General features: G+C 43.2%; 1 protein-coding gene across 1 annotated transcript in view; it reads left to right on the forward strand.

Annotated features, from left to right (window-relative positions):
• The window catches only part of u2af1 (U2 small nuclear RNA auxiliary factor 1), a 95,096-nt gene that overhangs the window by 15,747 nt on the left and 64,662 nt on the right, over positions 1 to 14,687 (forward strand). The window contains 1 exon segment of the mRNA XM_052013877.1: positions 3,793 to 3,880. Within this exon segment, the coding sequence (XP_051869837.1) occupies positions 3,793 to 3,880 (88 nt within the window).

The raw sequence follows: 14,687 nt of genomic DNA on the forward strand, positions 1-14,687 counted from the left end.
ACCCTAATGTTTGGCTTTGTTTCTTTTACAGACAGCTCACCTGTCTACCTCACATAGGCTTGCATGTGTAAATTTTGTTATTCCTAACAAAACATGCTGTCTCATCTGTATGTGTTGAATTTCATTTGCTAATAATTTGCACTTGATATAAATTGTTGCAGTCCCCAGCAATATTGTGTCATCCCTGCTGCCCTCCCAAAAAATTGGTATTATCCATAATTTAGAAATTGTATTTAATGTCAGTCTAAATTATTAATATAAATTGTGACACTTGTGGAACACCTCCACCTATCTTGTCCTGCTGCGAATAGCAGCCCTTCTGTTCTGAAGTCAGCAATCTATACTATTGAGAAACAAACAGCTGCAAATGCTGGAAATATGTCAAACCAAAGTGCAAGAAATAATGGGTTAGGCAGCATCTGTGGAGAGAGAGGAGTTCTCAATAACCCTTCGTCAGAACTAGAAAAGTAAGAAGATAAGTATGGTTTAAGTTACTTAGAGGGGGAGGGGTGGAGAGAACAGGGAATACTAGGGTGGAAACCAAGGTTGGGTGATACAACACTTTCCTTGCCATTTACATGGAAACATAAAAAATAGTAGCAGGAGCAGGCCATTTAACCCTTCATGGCCTGCATTATAATCTTGGTAGATGATCTGAATTCAATAACTTATTCCAGCTTGCTCCCCCACTTCTGTGATCCCTCTAATTCTAAGAAAAATATCCAATTCCTTGAATATATTTAACTATTCTGCTTCATCTGCTCTCTGGGTAGAGAATTCCACAAGTACATCTTCCTCATCTCATTTTTAAATGTCTTGCCCTTATCCTTGTCCTGGACACCTTTGCCATTGGGAGCATCCTTCCTGCGTCTAATCTGTCCATCCCTGTTAGAATTTTGTAGGTTTCCATGAGATCCTCTCATTTTTCCAAACTCTAGTGAAAATAAACTTAATTGACACATTCTCTCTTCATACCATCCCAGGTGTCTGGTGAATCTTCACTGACCTCCCTTCACAGCAAAACATCCTGCCTCAGGTATTCTCAGGAGACTAAAGTGGCAGACTTGAGATGTGTTCTCACCAAGGCTTTGTACAACTTAAGCAAGACATCTCTGCTCCAATACTTGAAAGCCAACATACAGTTTGCCTTACTCTGCTGTACCTGCATTCTTTCAGCAACTGTGCACAAAGACGTCCAGGTTTTGTTAGATGTCTCCTTTCCAATCTATCACCATTCCGATAACGTACTTTCCTGTTATTGCCACCAAAGTGGAAATCCCCTCAATTATCTACATTATACTGTATCTGCCCACTCCCCCTATCTATTCAAACCAACGTGCACCCTCCTCAAGGCACACCCCCCACTGACTTTGTGTCATCTGCAAACAGTGATGTTTCATTTAACTCCCTCATTCAGATTACTAATATATATTAATACCTGGAATCCTACCACTGATCCCTGTGGGACCCCAGTAGTCACTGCCTACCACTCAGAAAACAAACCTGCTAATTATTTTCTGTTTCCTGTTGGCCAACCAGTTCTCTATCCACATCAGCGCCTTGCCCCCCAATCCCATGTGCTTTAATTCCATATGCTAATCTCTTGTGTGGCATTTTATCAAAAGCTTTGTGAAAGGCCAGATTAACCATATCCATTGGTTCACCCTTATCTATTCTGCTAGTTACATCCTCAAGAAATAGCTGTAGATCTGTTGAGCACAATTTTCCTTTCATGAATCCATGTTGACCTTGTCCAGTAGTATCACACTCTTCCAAGTTAGTAGATAAATGAGGGCATTTATAGAGAGAGAACAACAGAAGAACATGCTGGATTTGTGTGATGCAGATCACAGCAATTGCTGAAAATTTGAAGCAAAAAACAATGCTGGAAATACCCAGAAGATTTGAGAGAGAGAAAAACTGGGTTAATATTAAATGTGGATGACCTTGCATTGGAACTGGCTGGTTCTAACGCAAACAGGAAATGCTAGTTATCTGAATTTAATTTTGTCCTGCGGGCTACAATGTACCTGGATGGTAGAAAGATATTGTGGCTAGAGAATTAGATACAAGGAAAGACTGTCTAGGCTGGGCTTGGAATGAAGGAGATTAGAGGTAGAATTAGTTGAGGTGCATAAAGTTATGAGGCCAAGATGTCATGAAAAGAGTATACCAATTTCCCTTGGCATTTGAGGAAAATAACTTGACTGCATATATTTAAAGTAGAAGTATTAGATGGAAGTTGAGAGGAAATGTTTTCACTCAGTAAGTGGTAAGTATTAGGAACTCTGTAGGAAAGGCTGGATGAAGCAGATGTCTTCACATTTGAAAAATTACCTGAAGAGCCATAACCTATCTTAGGAAGCAAAACTCTGAGTGATGGTGGAAGTGTTGGTGGGGGAAAAACTGGGAACAGTGACCATAATTCTGTAAGTTTTAAGGTAGTAATGGAAAGGGGTAAGGTTGGTCCTGAAGTTAAGGTCTTGAATTGAGGGAAGGTTGAGTTCAATAGTGGACCTGGCAAAAGTACATTTGGAGTGGGTGCTTGTGGGTAAATGGACAGCTGACTAGTGGGAGTCTTTAAGAGTTGTTAGCAGGAGTTTAGGGCTAGCATGTTCTGGTAAGGGTGAAATGCAAAGTTGGCAAGATCAGGGAACCTTGGATGACAAAGGATATTAAAAGGTTTGATCAGAGGTTTAAAAAAAAGAAGCATATGGGAAATGCAGACAACGCTTGCATTGCAGGAAAGGTGTTGTTCCAAGTAAACAGTCTGTATTGTGATTTTTTTCCCCATAACGTGAAGCAATGTCATCTGCACGTGCATCAAGAAATGCAAATTGAAAAAATTTTGTTTATTGACTTTTTTTCACATTGATTTTGTGAGCAAATTTTATTCTGTATCTCATTTTTGGATAGTGATTTGTGAATTCTGTATGGGCAAGTTTCTGTTACTCATAACCTGGAGGGTCTCCTCCTATAGGCAACTGGAATAAACGGAACCTCTTGAGGAAAATGGTGCGTGTAGGAGAAAATTTAAATTAGAATAAAAAGGGTCATGAAATATCATTGGCAAGTAAGTTTGAGAATCCCAAGGCATTCTATAAGGATGTCAGGAGCAAGAGAGTAGCCAGGGAAAGAGTGGGTCCCCTTAGGGGCCAAAGGCGGGGATGTGGGCGAGGTCATAAATGAATACTTCTCATCTGTATTCACCGAGGAGAAGGATGTGGATTAGTTAAGGGAGGGAACGTGGATAATCTGGAGCAGATGTATTTAAGAGGAGGAGGTGTTACATATCAATGGAGCACATAAACCTGGATATCTTCGTTAGTCACAGCTGAGGTGTCAAAGACTAGGGGTAGCTAATGTTCCTTTATTTAAGAAGAACAACAGGGATAAGCCAGGTACCTACACTATTTACATCAGTGGTGGGAAGTTATTGGTGAAAATTCTAAAGGGACAGGATTTATATAGATTTGGAAAAGCAGGGGCTGATCAGTCAGTATGGCTTTGTGCAGAGGAAATCCTGCCTCACTAATTTGATCGAGCTTTTTGAGGAGGTAACAAAGGAAACTGATGAAGTGAAAAATGGGATTAGTGTTGGTTTAATGTAAAAGGTGCTTCGTGGTCAGCACAGACTCAGTGGGCTGAAGGGCCTGCTTCAGTTTTCTATATCACACTAAATGGCATGAACTTCAGAACTTGTTCCAAATGAGTCAGAGGGCATTGATGGGGGTTTAAAACTGAACTGCTGCAATTGATTGCTAAATTAATCAACGGTGTCCTCTTCAACAGGGTCAACTGTTCATTCTATTTTAAAATTGGAGCTTGTCGTCATGGAGACAGATGTTCTCGTTTGCACAACAAGCCTACATTCAGTCAGGTGAGCCTGCCATGTCAGTTTGTGATGTAAATCTGTCAGTATTTAACTCTACCAGAACTGCTACACATGCTAGCTGAAGGTGTCCATTGCTTTAAAAGCTATTCACTCAGCTGTTCATAAAAAATACTACACATTGTTAGCACTGTTCATTTTTAAAAAGGCTTTCTTGTCTTTTGTATCTATTCTATTGAAGTAATAGAATCATGGGTTGGTGTTTTACTGGGACCTTGAGTTGTCATTGAGGATGCTGATCTTGTGTGGGAACTGTCATTTTAATTATCTAGCTTGGGGCTCTTGACTATTTGTGGCTAGTTTGCCTTTGTCAATCCAATGGTAGCTTCAAAAGAGCAGCTAGATGCTTCACCTGGTTTTCCACTTCCAAGATGGTGCTGGTGCTGTTCAACCAAGGTAAACCCCTCAACTGGCAGAAATTTGTATCATAAAGCATTGCTGCAGAGGCCCAGAGTTGGCCATGCTTCCCTGCTTTGCCAGCTGAATGCACTTGACACATAGCTCCTGTTTTCTCATGTTTCAGTAGTACCTGATTCCCACTTTAATATTCAGTTGGTCCTGCTTTTTGTTAAATGGGGAGCTGGTTTATGTGGTAAACCTTTGAGTGCAGGTCTTGATCCATTCATTGCTTCCACCTGCTATGCCTTTAATTAACAAACCCATGTGAATCAAGTGCATAGTCACCAAGTTGTTTGAGGTCTGGGCTCAGTTTGTAAGCAGACTTCAGTGACTTCAAGTTCTGTAATTGTTTAAATTCTCAACCTCTCCCTATTAATACACAGGGAGTGTATGATTTCCCTTGATTTCCCTTTTCACATGTTGTTAAACTGGGTGGATTTTTTAACTGAACTGGTGGTATCATCTGCATTTGTTCCCCGAACTATTCCTAGTAAGGGTGATGGACACCCTCAAGTGTTAGAAAGAACATAGAATGTAGAACAAAGAACAGTACAGGAACAAGCCCTTTGGCCCATGATGTTATGCCGAACTAATTAAATTAGTGATCAAATACCCAACTAAACTAATCCCTTCTGCCAACACAATGTCCATATCCCAATATTTCCTGCACATTCATGTGCCTATCTAAGAGCCTCTTGAATGCCACTATCGTATTTGCCTCCACCACCGCCCCGCATATCTCCTTTGAACTTACCCCCTTTCACCTTAAATGCATGCCCTCTGGTATTAGACATTTCAACACTGGGGGAAAAGATACCGGCTGTCTACTCTATGCCTCTCGTAATCCTTATAAACCTCTATCAGATCTCCTCTCAGTTCCGCTGCTCCAGGGAAAACAACTCAAGTTTCTCCACCCTCTCCTTATAGCACACGCCCTCAAATCCAGGCAATATCCCGTTAAACCTCTTCTGCACCCTCTCCAAAGCCCCCACATCCTTCCTGTAATGGGGTGACCAGAATTGAATGCAGTACTCCAGATGCAGCCTAACTAGAAGTTTATAAAGCTGTAACGTAACTTCCTGACTCTTGAACTCAGTTCCTCGACTAATAAAGCCAAGCATGCCATATGCCTACCACCCTATAAACCTGTGTAGCCGCTTCCAGGGAGCTATGGACTTGGACAACGAGATCCCTCTGTACATCAACACTTAAGGGTCTTGCCATTAACATAGAACATTACAGCACAGTACAGGCCCTTTGGCCCACAATGTTGTCCCGACATTTTATCCTGTTCTAAGATCTATCTAACCCTTCCCTCCCACGTAGCCCTCCATTTTTCTACCATTCATGTGTCTGTCTTAGAGTCTCTTAAATGTCCCTAAAGTATCTGCCTCCCCAACCTCTGCTGGCAGTGCGTTCCACACACCAACCACTCTCTGTGTATAAAACTTACCCCTGACATTCCCCCTTGTATCTCCCTCCAGTCACCTTAAAATTATGCCCCCTCGTGTTAGCCATTTTCGTCCTGGGAAAAAGTTTCCAACTGTCCAGTTGATCAATTTCTCTTTTCATCTTGTAGACCTCTGTCAAGTCTCCTCTCATCCTCCTCCTCCTACAAAGAGGAAAGCCCTAGCTCACTCAACCCATCCTCATAAGACATGCTCTCCAATCCAGACAGCATCCTGGTAAATCTCCTCTGCACCCTCTCCAAAGCTTCCACATCCTTCCTATAATGAGGCGACCAGAACTGAACACAATACTCCAACTGTGGTCTAACCAGAGTTCTGTAGAGCTGCAACATCACCTCGAGGCTCTTGAACTCAATACCTCAACTAATGAAGGCCAACATACCATATGCCTTCTTAATAACCCTATTGACCTGCACGGCATCCTTGAGGGATCTATGGATGTGGACCCTAAGATCCCTCTGTTCCTCCACACTGCTGAGAGTCCTGCCATTAACTTTGTATTCTGCCTTCAAATTTGATCTCCCATAGAAAACTACAGCACAGAAAACAGGCCATTCGGCCCTTCTAGTCTGTGCCAAAACATTATTCTGCTAGTCCCATTTACCTGCCCCAGCCCATACCCCTCCAGACCTCTCTCGTCCATGTATCTATCCAATTTACTCTTAAAAGTTGAGAGCGAGCCTGCATTTACCACATCAGATGGCAGCCCATTCCACACTCCCACCACTCTTTGAGTGAAGAAGTTCCCTAAACCTTGTTCCCCCTAAACCTTTCCCCTTTCACCCTAAAGCCATGTCTTTTCGTACTTGTCTCTCCTAATCTAGGTGGAAAGAGCCTACTTGCATTAACTCTGTCTATGCCCCTCATCATTTTGTAAACCTCTATCATATCTCCCCTCATTCTTCTCCGCTCCAAGGAATAAAGTCCTAACGTGCTCAGTCTTTCCCTGTAACTCAACTCCTGAAGACCTGGCAACATTCTTGTAAATCTCCTCTGCACTCTTTCAATCTTACGACATCCTTCCTGTAGTTCGGTGACCAGAACTGCATACAATATTCTAAATTTGGTCTCACCAATGACTTATACAACCTCACCAAAACATTCCAACTCCTATACTCAATACTTTGATTTATAAATGCCAGGATGCCAAAAGCCATTTTTACAACCCTGTCTAACTGTGACTCTACTTTCAAGGAATTATGTATCTGAACTCCCAGATCCCTTTGTTCCTCCGCACTCCTCAGTGCCCTACCATTTACTATGTATGTCCTCCCTTGATTTGTCCTTCCAAAATGCAACACCTCACACTTGTCTGCATTAAATTCCACCTGCCATTTTCTGGACCATTTTTCCATTTGGTCCAGATCCCTCTGCAAGCTTTGAAAGCCTTCCTCGCTGTCCACTACACCTCTAATCTTAGTGTCATCCGCAAATTTACTAATCCAATTTATCACATTATCTTCTAGATCATTGATATATACAACAAACAACAATGGCTCCAACAGATCCCTGAGGCACACCACTAGTCACAGGCCTCCAATCTGAGAAACAACCATCCACAACCACTCTCTGTTTTCTCCCACTCAGCCAATTTCGAATCCAGTTTACAACCTTTCCATGGATACCCATTGACTGAACCTTCTGAACTAATCTCCCATGTGGGACCTTGTCAAAGGCCTTACTAAAGTCCATGTAGACAACATCCACAGCCTTACCTTCATCAGCTTTCTTAATGACCTCCTCAAAAAACTCCACAAGATTCGTTAAACACGATCTACCATGCACAAAACCATGCTGACTATCCTTAATCATCCCTTGGCTGTCCAAATACTTGTATGTCCTATCTCTCAGAGCACCTTCCAGTAACTTACCCACTACTGATGTCAGGCTCACTGGCCTGTAATTACATGGTTTACTCTTCGAGCCTTTCTTAAACAATGGAACAACATGAGCTATCCTCCAGTCCTCTGGCACCGCACCCGTGGCTAAGGACATTTTAAATATATCTGCCAGGGCCCCTGCAATTTCTACACTAGTCTCTCTCAAGGTCCGAGGAAATACCTTGTCAGGCCCGGGGGATTTATCTACCTTTATTCGCTGTAAAGCATCAAGTACCTCCTTTTTAATCTCTTTATGTTCCATGACACTTAGTGCTTGTTTCCCTTCCTTCCATATCCACGCTGCCAGTTTCCTGAGTAAATACTGATGCAAAAAAACTGTTTAAGACCTCCCCCATCACCTGAGGCTCCACATATATATGACCACTCTGATCTTCTTGGGGACCAATTCTGTCTCTTCCTATCCTTTTGCTCTTAATAGACCTGTAGAAACCCTTTGGGTTTACCTTCACATTATCTGCCAAAGCAGCCTCATGTCTTTTTGCCTTCCTGATTTCCTTTTGTAGTATTTTCTTACATTTCCTATACTCTTCAAGTACCTCATCCGTTCCTAGTTGCCTATACCTGCTATACGCCTCTCTCTGTTTCTTAACCAGCTCACCAATATCCCTTGAAAACCAAGGTTCCCTATGCTTGTTACCCTTGCCTTTAATCCTGACAGGAACATACAAACTCTGCACTCTCAAAATTTCATTTTTGAAGGCTTTCCATTTACTGAGCACATCCTTGCCAGAAAATAACTTATCCCAATCCACCCTACCTAGATCCTTTCTCATTTCCACAAAATTGGCCTTTCTCCAATTTAGAACCTCCACTTGAGGACCAGAACCTATCCTTATCCATAATTATCTTGAAACTAATTGCATTGTGGTCACTGGACCCAAAATGCTCCCCTACACATACTTCTGTCACCTGACCTGCCTGGTTCCCTAATAGGAGATCAAGTATTGCATTCTCTCTCGTTGGTACCTCTATATATTGATTAGAAAACTTTCCTGAACACATTTGACAAAGTCCAAGCCATCCAACCCTTTCGCAGTGTGGGATTCCCAGTCAATATGTGGAAAAGTTAAAAATCCCCTACTATTACAACTTTGTTTCTTACATCGGTCTGCTATCTCCCTACAGATTTGTTCCTCCAATTCTCTCTGACTATTGGCGTCTATAATACAACCCTATTAGTGTGGGCCACACCTTTCCTGTTCCTCAGCTCCACCCATATGGCCTCTGTCATCGAGCCCTCTGAGTTGTCCTGTCTACGCACAGCAGTGATCTGTTCCCTGACCAGTAAATGCCACTCCTCCCCCTCTATCACATCCTGAAACAACGGAAGCCGGAACATTAGATGCCAGTTCTGCCTCTCCTTAACCATGTCTCACTAATAGCAATAACATCGTAATCCCATGTGCCAATCCATGCCCTAAGCTCATCCGCTTTACCTACAATACTCCTTGCTTTGAAATAGATGCACCTGAGAACATTACTATCATGTACAAACCTTTGATTTCTGTCCATACCTGCAGACCTCGCATGATCATTTTCCTCCTCACTTTCTTCTCTAACACTTCTGTTCCCCTCCCCCTGCAAATCTCGTTTAAACCCACCGAGCAGCAGTAGCAAACCTACCGCAAGTATGTTAGTCCCCTTCCAGTTCAGGTGTAAACCGTCCCTTCGGAACAGATCCCACCTTCCCTGGAACAAAGCCCAATTATCCAGAAACCTGAGGCCCTGCCTCCTGCACCAACTGCTTAGCCACGTATTTAACTGCATGATCCTCCTATTTCTAGCCTCACAAGCACGTGGGAACTGGTAGCAATCCTGAGATTGCAACCTTGGAGGTCCTGTCCTTTAACTTTGCACCTAATTCCCTAAACTCTCTTTGCAGGAGCTCCTCCTTCTTCCTATCCGCTTCGTTGGTCCCAACATGGACAAAGACATCTGGTTGCTCACCGTCCCTCTTGAGAATATCAAGAACTCGATCTGAGATATCACGGACCCTGGCACCAGGGAGGCAACAGACCATCCGGGATTCTCGATCTCTCCCACAGAAGCTCCTATCTGTCCCCCTAACTATTGAATCCCCTATCACTACTGCTCTCCTCTTTACCCTCCCTCCTATCTGAGATGAGGGTCCCGCCTTGGTGCCAGAGACATGACCACTACAACTTGTCCCTGGTAGGTTGTCCCCACTAGCAGTATCCAGAACAGTATACTTATTGTTGATGGGAATGGCCACAGGGGTGCTCTGCTCCTTCTGTCTAATCCCCTTCCCTTTCCTAACAGTCACCAGCTACCTGCCTTCTGACTTTTAGGTGCAACTATCTCCCTGAAACTCCTATCTATGTCTGCCTCCACCTCCCGAATGATCCGAAGTTCATCCAGCTCCAGTTCCCTAACACAGTTTGCCAGGAGCTGCAGCTGGATTCACATTTTACAGGTGTAGTCATCAGGGACAAGCGTGCTGTCCCTGACTTCCCACATACTGCGTTCGGAGCACACAACTGCCCGAGCTGCTACCTTCATTACCCAATCTGACTTTAATTAACTTAAAGGAACTTACCGGCCTTACCTCTCAGGGTGCTAGCTCTTCCTCAGCTCGCTGAAGCCTCTTGAGCCCAAGCCTCAAGGCTCCACTCCTTACCCTGAGCCACTCACACACTGGCCGCTCCTCTTATTACCCCTCCTGATATTCTACTTAAATATTTATCACAGATAACAGGTAACCTTACCTTGGCCTACCTACCAGCTACTTACCTGCCTTACCCCTTTACGCCGAAGCCCCTTGAGCCAAAGCCCAGAACACTCTGCTCCCACTCACTCTGCTGCCTGCTTCGATGCTGCCCGAAGTGTATCACTTCATATTTTTATGGGTTGAACTCCATCTGCCACTTCTCAGCCCAGCTCTGCATTCTATCAATATTCTGTTGCAATCTACAGCAACTTTCTACACTATCCACAACACCACAACCAACCTTTGTATCATCAGCAAACTTACTAACCCACCCTTCCATGTCCTCATCCAAGTCATTTATAAAACTCACAAAGAGCAGGGGTCCCAGAACAGATCCCTGCAGAACACCACTGGTCATCAACCTACAGGCAGAATATGATCCATCTACCACCACCCTCTGTCTTCTGTGGGTGAGTCAATTCTGAATCCATACAGCCAAGTTTCCCTAGATCCCATGCCTCCTGACTTTCTGAATAAGTCTTCCATGAGGAACCTTATCAAATGCCTTACTAAAGTCCACGTACACCACATCCACTGCTCTACCTTCATCAATGTGCTTTGTCACATCTTCAAAGAATTCAGTCAGGCTCCTGAGGCACGACCTGCCCCTCACAAAGCCATGCTGACTGTCCCTAATCAGCCTATGCTTCTCCAAATGTTCATAAATCCTGTCTCTAAGAATCTTCAGTAATTTGCCCAACACTGAAGTAAGACTTACTGGTCTGTAACTCCCAGGGTTATCCCTACTTCCTTAAACAAAGGAATAACATTTCCACCCTCCAATCATCTGGCACAATTCCTGTGTCCAGTGAGGATGCAAAGATCATTGCCAAAGGCGCAGCAATCCCTTCCCTTGCTTCCAGCACATCCTCTTTCCTCACATCAACGTGCCCTAGCGTATTAGCCTGTCGTATGCCATCCTCACAAACGTCAAGGTCTCTCTCTGGTGAATACTGAAGCAAAGTATTCATTGAGGACCTCCCCTACCTCTTCCTACTCCAGGCACACGTTTCCTCTTTTATCCCTGATCGGTCCTACCCTCACTCTAGTCATCCTCCTCTGGGTTAAATTCCATCTGCCATTTCTCTACCCATATCTTCAACTGATCTATATCCTGCTGTATCCTTTGGCAGCCTTCTATGCTATCCACACAACCAATCTTTGTATTGTCTGCAAACTTACCCACCTATCTCTGTTTTCATCCAGGTCATATATATATATCACAAGCAGCAGAGGTCCCAGTACGGATCCCTGTAGAACACCACTAGTTTCAGACCTCCAGCCAGAAAGAGTGCTACTTTTGATTCTGGACAGGTTTTTCATTGTATATCTTTTGAGAAACCACATTTAATGTTGTCCAGCTTGAGACTGAGAGTTGGTGCATTGATCAACCAGGGCTTCTGTAAGATGGGCTATATTTAGAACTTTGGATGTAATGCATATTTCCTGGACATAGAACACAGAACAGTACACCAGAGCCCACCATGTCTATGCTGACCATGATGCCAAATTAAACTAATTGTCTACGTACACATGGTCCATTTCCCTCCATTCCCTGCCTATTCATGTATCTGTCTAAATGTCTCTTAAAGTTTGCTATTATATCTATTACTAGCAGCTCCCCTGGCATTGTGTTGTAGGCACCTACTGCTCTGTGTAAATCTATGCCTTTCATAATTTTACATTCCTCTCAGGTTATCCCTCAGCCTCTGATGCTCCAGAGAAAACAACCCAAGTTTGTCCAAACTCTCCTTATAGCTAATACATTCTAATCCAGGCAACAAACCAAAGTTTAATACAGCTGCAACATAACTTGCCAACTTTTAAACTCGCTGCCCTGTTGTATTGTTTCTTTACCACTTTATTTACGCTATGGACCTGCACCTTAAGATTCCTCTAAGTTCAGAGGTAAGGTCCTCTATAAGGACCGAGGTAAGTTTTTTTTTTACACAGAGTGGTGGGTGCGTGGTATACACTGTCGGGAGAGGTTGTGGGGGCAGATACATTAGGGACATTTAAGAGACTCGTAGATAGGCACATGAATGATAGAGAAATGGAGGGCTATGTGGGAGGGAAGGGTTAGATAGCTATTAGAGCATGATGAAATGTTGGCACAACATTGTGGGCTGAAGGACCTCTACTGTAATGTTCTATGTTCTAAATCAATACTCCTAAGGGTCTCGCCATTTATTGTATACTTTCCTCTTGTGTTTGACCTCCTAAAAATACAAAGCCTCACACTTGTCAGGATTAAACTCCATCTGTCATGTCTCTGCCCAAATTTCCAACTGTTCTGTATCATGTGGTATCCATTGATAACCTTCTTCACTATTCACAACTCCACCAATTTTCATGTCATCTGCAACTTACTAATCAGACTGCCAATATTTTTATCAAAATCATTAAAATATATTAAACAACAAAGGTCTTGGGGATCCTTGCAGAATATCACTTGTCACAGACTTCCGGTCAGGAAAACACCATTGTACCACTACCCTCTCTTCTATGACCAAGCCAATTTTAGATTCAATTTATCTACTCACTATGGATCCCATGTGATTTAATCTTCTGGACCAGCATACCATGAGGGATCTTGTCAAATGCTTGACTAAAGTCCGTGTAGATTACATCCACTATTGTACCCGCATCAATCATTGTCACCATTTACTCAAAAAAAAACTGAATAAATCCTATCATTAAGAATCTTGAATAGTTTCTCTACCACTAATGTAAGGTTCACTGACCTATAATTTCCTGGTTAGTCCCTGTTGTCCTCAAAAGAACAATGTTGGCTATTTGCCTGTCTTATGGCTACAAAGCATACAAAAATCTCTGTTAAAGCAAACCGCGATAACCTCCCTCCCATCCCTCAGTATCCTGGGATAGATCCAATCGTGCCCTGGGGACTTATCCACCTTAATGTCTTTCAAGACACCTGACACCACCTGAGACTTGGATGCAGGAAGGGCTGGACTGGCAGCTTAATGTTACGGGCTTCCATTGTTTCAGACATGATAGAAGGGGAGGGATGAAAGGGGGAGGAGCGGCATTACTAGTCAGGGAAAATATCACAGCTGTGCGTAGTCAGGACAGCCTGAAGGGCTCGTCTACTGAGGCCATATGGGTGGAGCTGAGGAACAGGAAAGGTGTGGCCACACTAATGGGGTTGTATTATAGACTGCCCAATAGTCAGAGAGAATTGGAGGAACAAATCTACAGTGAGATAGACCGATGTAAGAAACAGAAAGTTGTAATAGGGGATTTTAACCTTCCACATACTGATTGGGACTCCCACACTGCGAAAGGGCTGGATGGCTTGGAATTTGTCAAATGTGTTCAGGAAAGTTTTCTAAATCAATATATAGAGGTACCAACGAGAGAGAATGCAACACTTGATCTCCTATTAGGGAACCAGGCAGGTCAGGTGACAGAAGTATGTGTAGGTGAGCATTTTGGGTCCAGTGACCGTAATGTCATTAGTTTCAAGTTAATTATGGATAAGGACAGGTGGTCCTCGGGTTAAGGTTCTAAATTGGAGAAAGGCCAATTTTGTGGAAATGAGAAAGGATCGAGGAAGAGTGGATTGGGATAAGTTGTTTTCTGGCAAGGATGTGCTCAGTAAGTGGAAAGCCTTCAAAGGCGACATTTTGAGAGTGCAGAGTTTGCATGTTCCTGCCAGGATTAAAGGCAAAGTTAACAAGCATAGGGAACCTTGGTTTTCAAGGGATATTGGCGATCTGGCTAAGAAAAAGAGAGAGGTGTATAGCAGGTATAGGCAATTAGGAACAAATGAGGTACTTGAAGAGTATATAAAAAAAAGTAAGAAAATGCTTAAAAAAAAAGGAAATCAGGAAGGCAAAAAGAAGACATGAGGTTGCTTTGGCAGATAATGTGAAGGTAAACCTGAAGGGTTTCTACAAGTATATTAAGAGTAAAAGGATAGTAAGGGACAAAATTGGTCCCCTAGAAGATCAGGGTGGTCATCTATGTGTGGAGCCTCAGGAGATGGGGGAGATCTTAAACAGTTTTTTTGCATCAGTATTTACTCAGGAAACTGGCATAGTGGATATGGAAGGAAGGGAAACGGCAATAGTGTCATGGAACATATAGAGATTAAAGAGGAGGAGGTGCTTGCTGCTTTACAGCAAATAAAGGTAGATAAATCCCCCGGGCCTGATAAGATATGTCCTTGGACATTGAGAGAGACTAGTGTAGAAATTGCAGGGGCCCTGGCAGATGTATTTAAAATGTCCTTAGCCACAGGTACGGTGCCGGAGGACTGGAGGGTAGCTCGTAGT

Source organism: Pristis pectinata, chromosome 4, assembly GCF_009764475.1.
Source record: "Pristis pectinata isolate sPriPec2 chromosome 4, sPriPec2.1.pri, whole genome shotgun sequence".
In the NCBI taxonomy this organism is placed as follows: Eukaryota; Metazoa; Chordata; class Chondrichthyes; order Rhinopristiformes; family Pristidae; genus Pristis; species Pristis pectinata.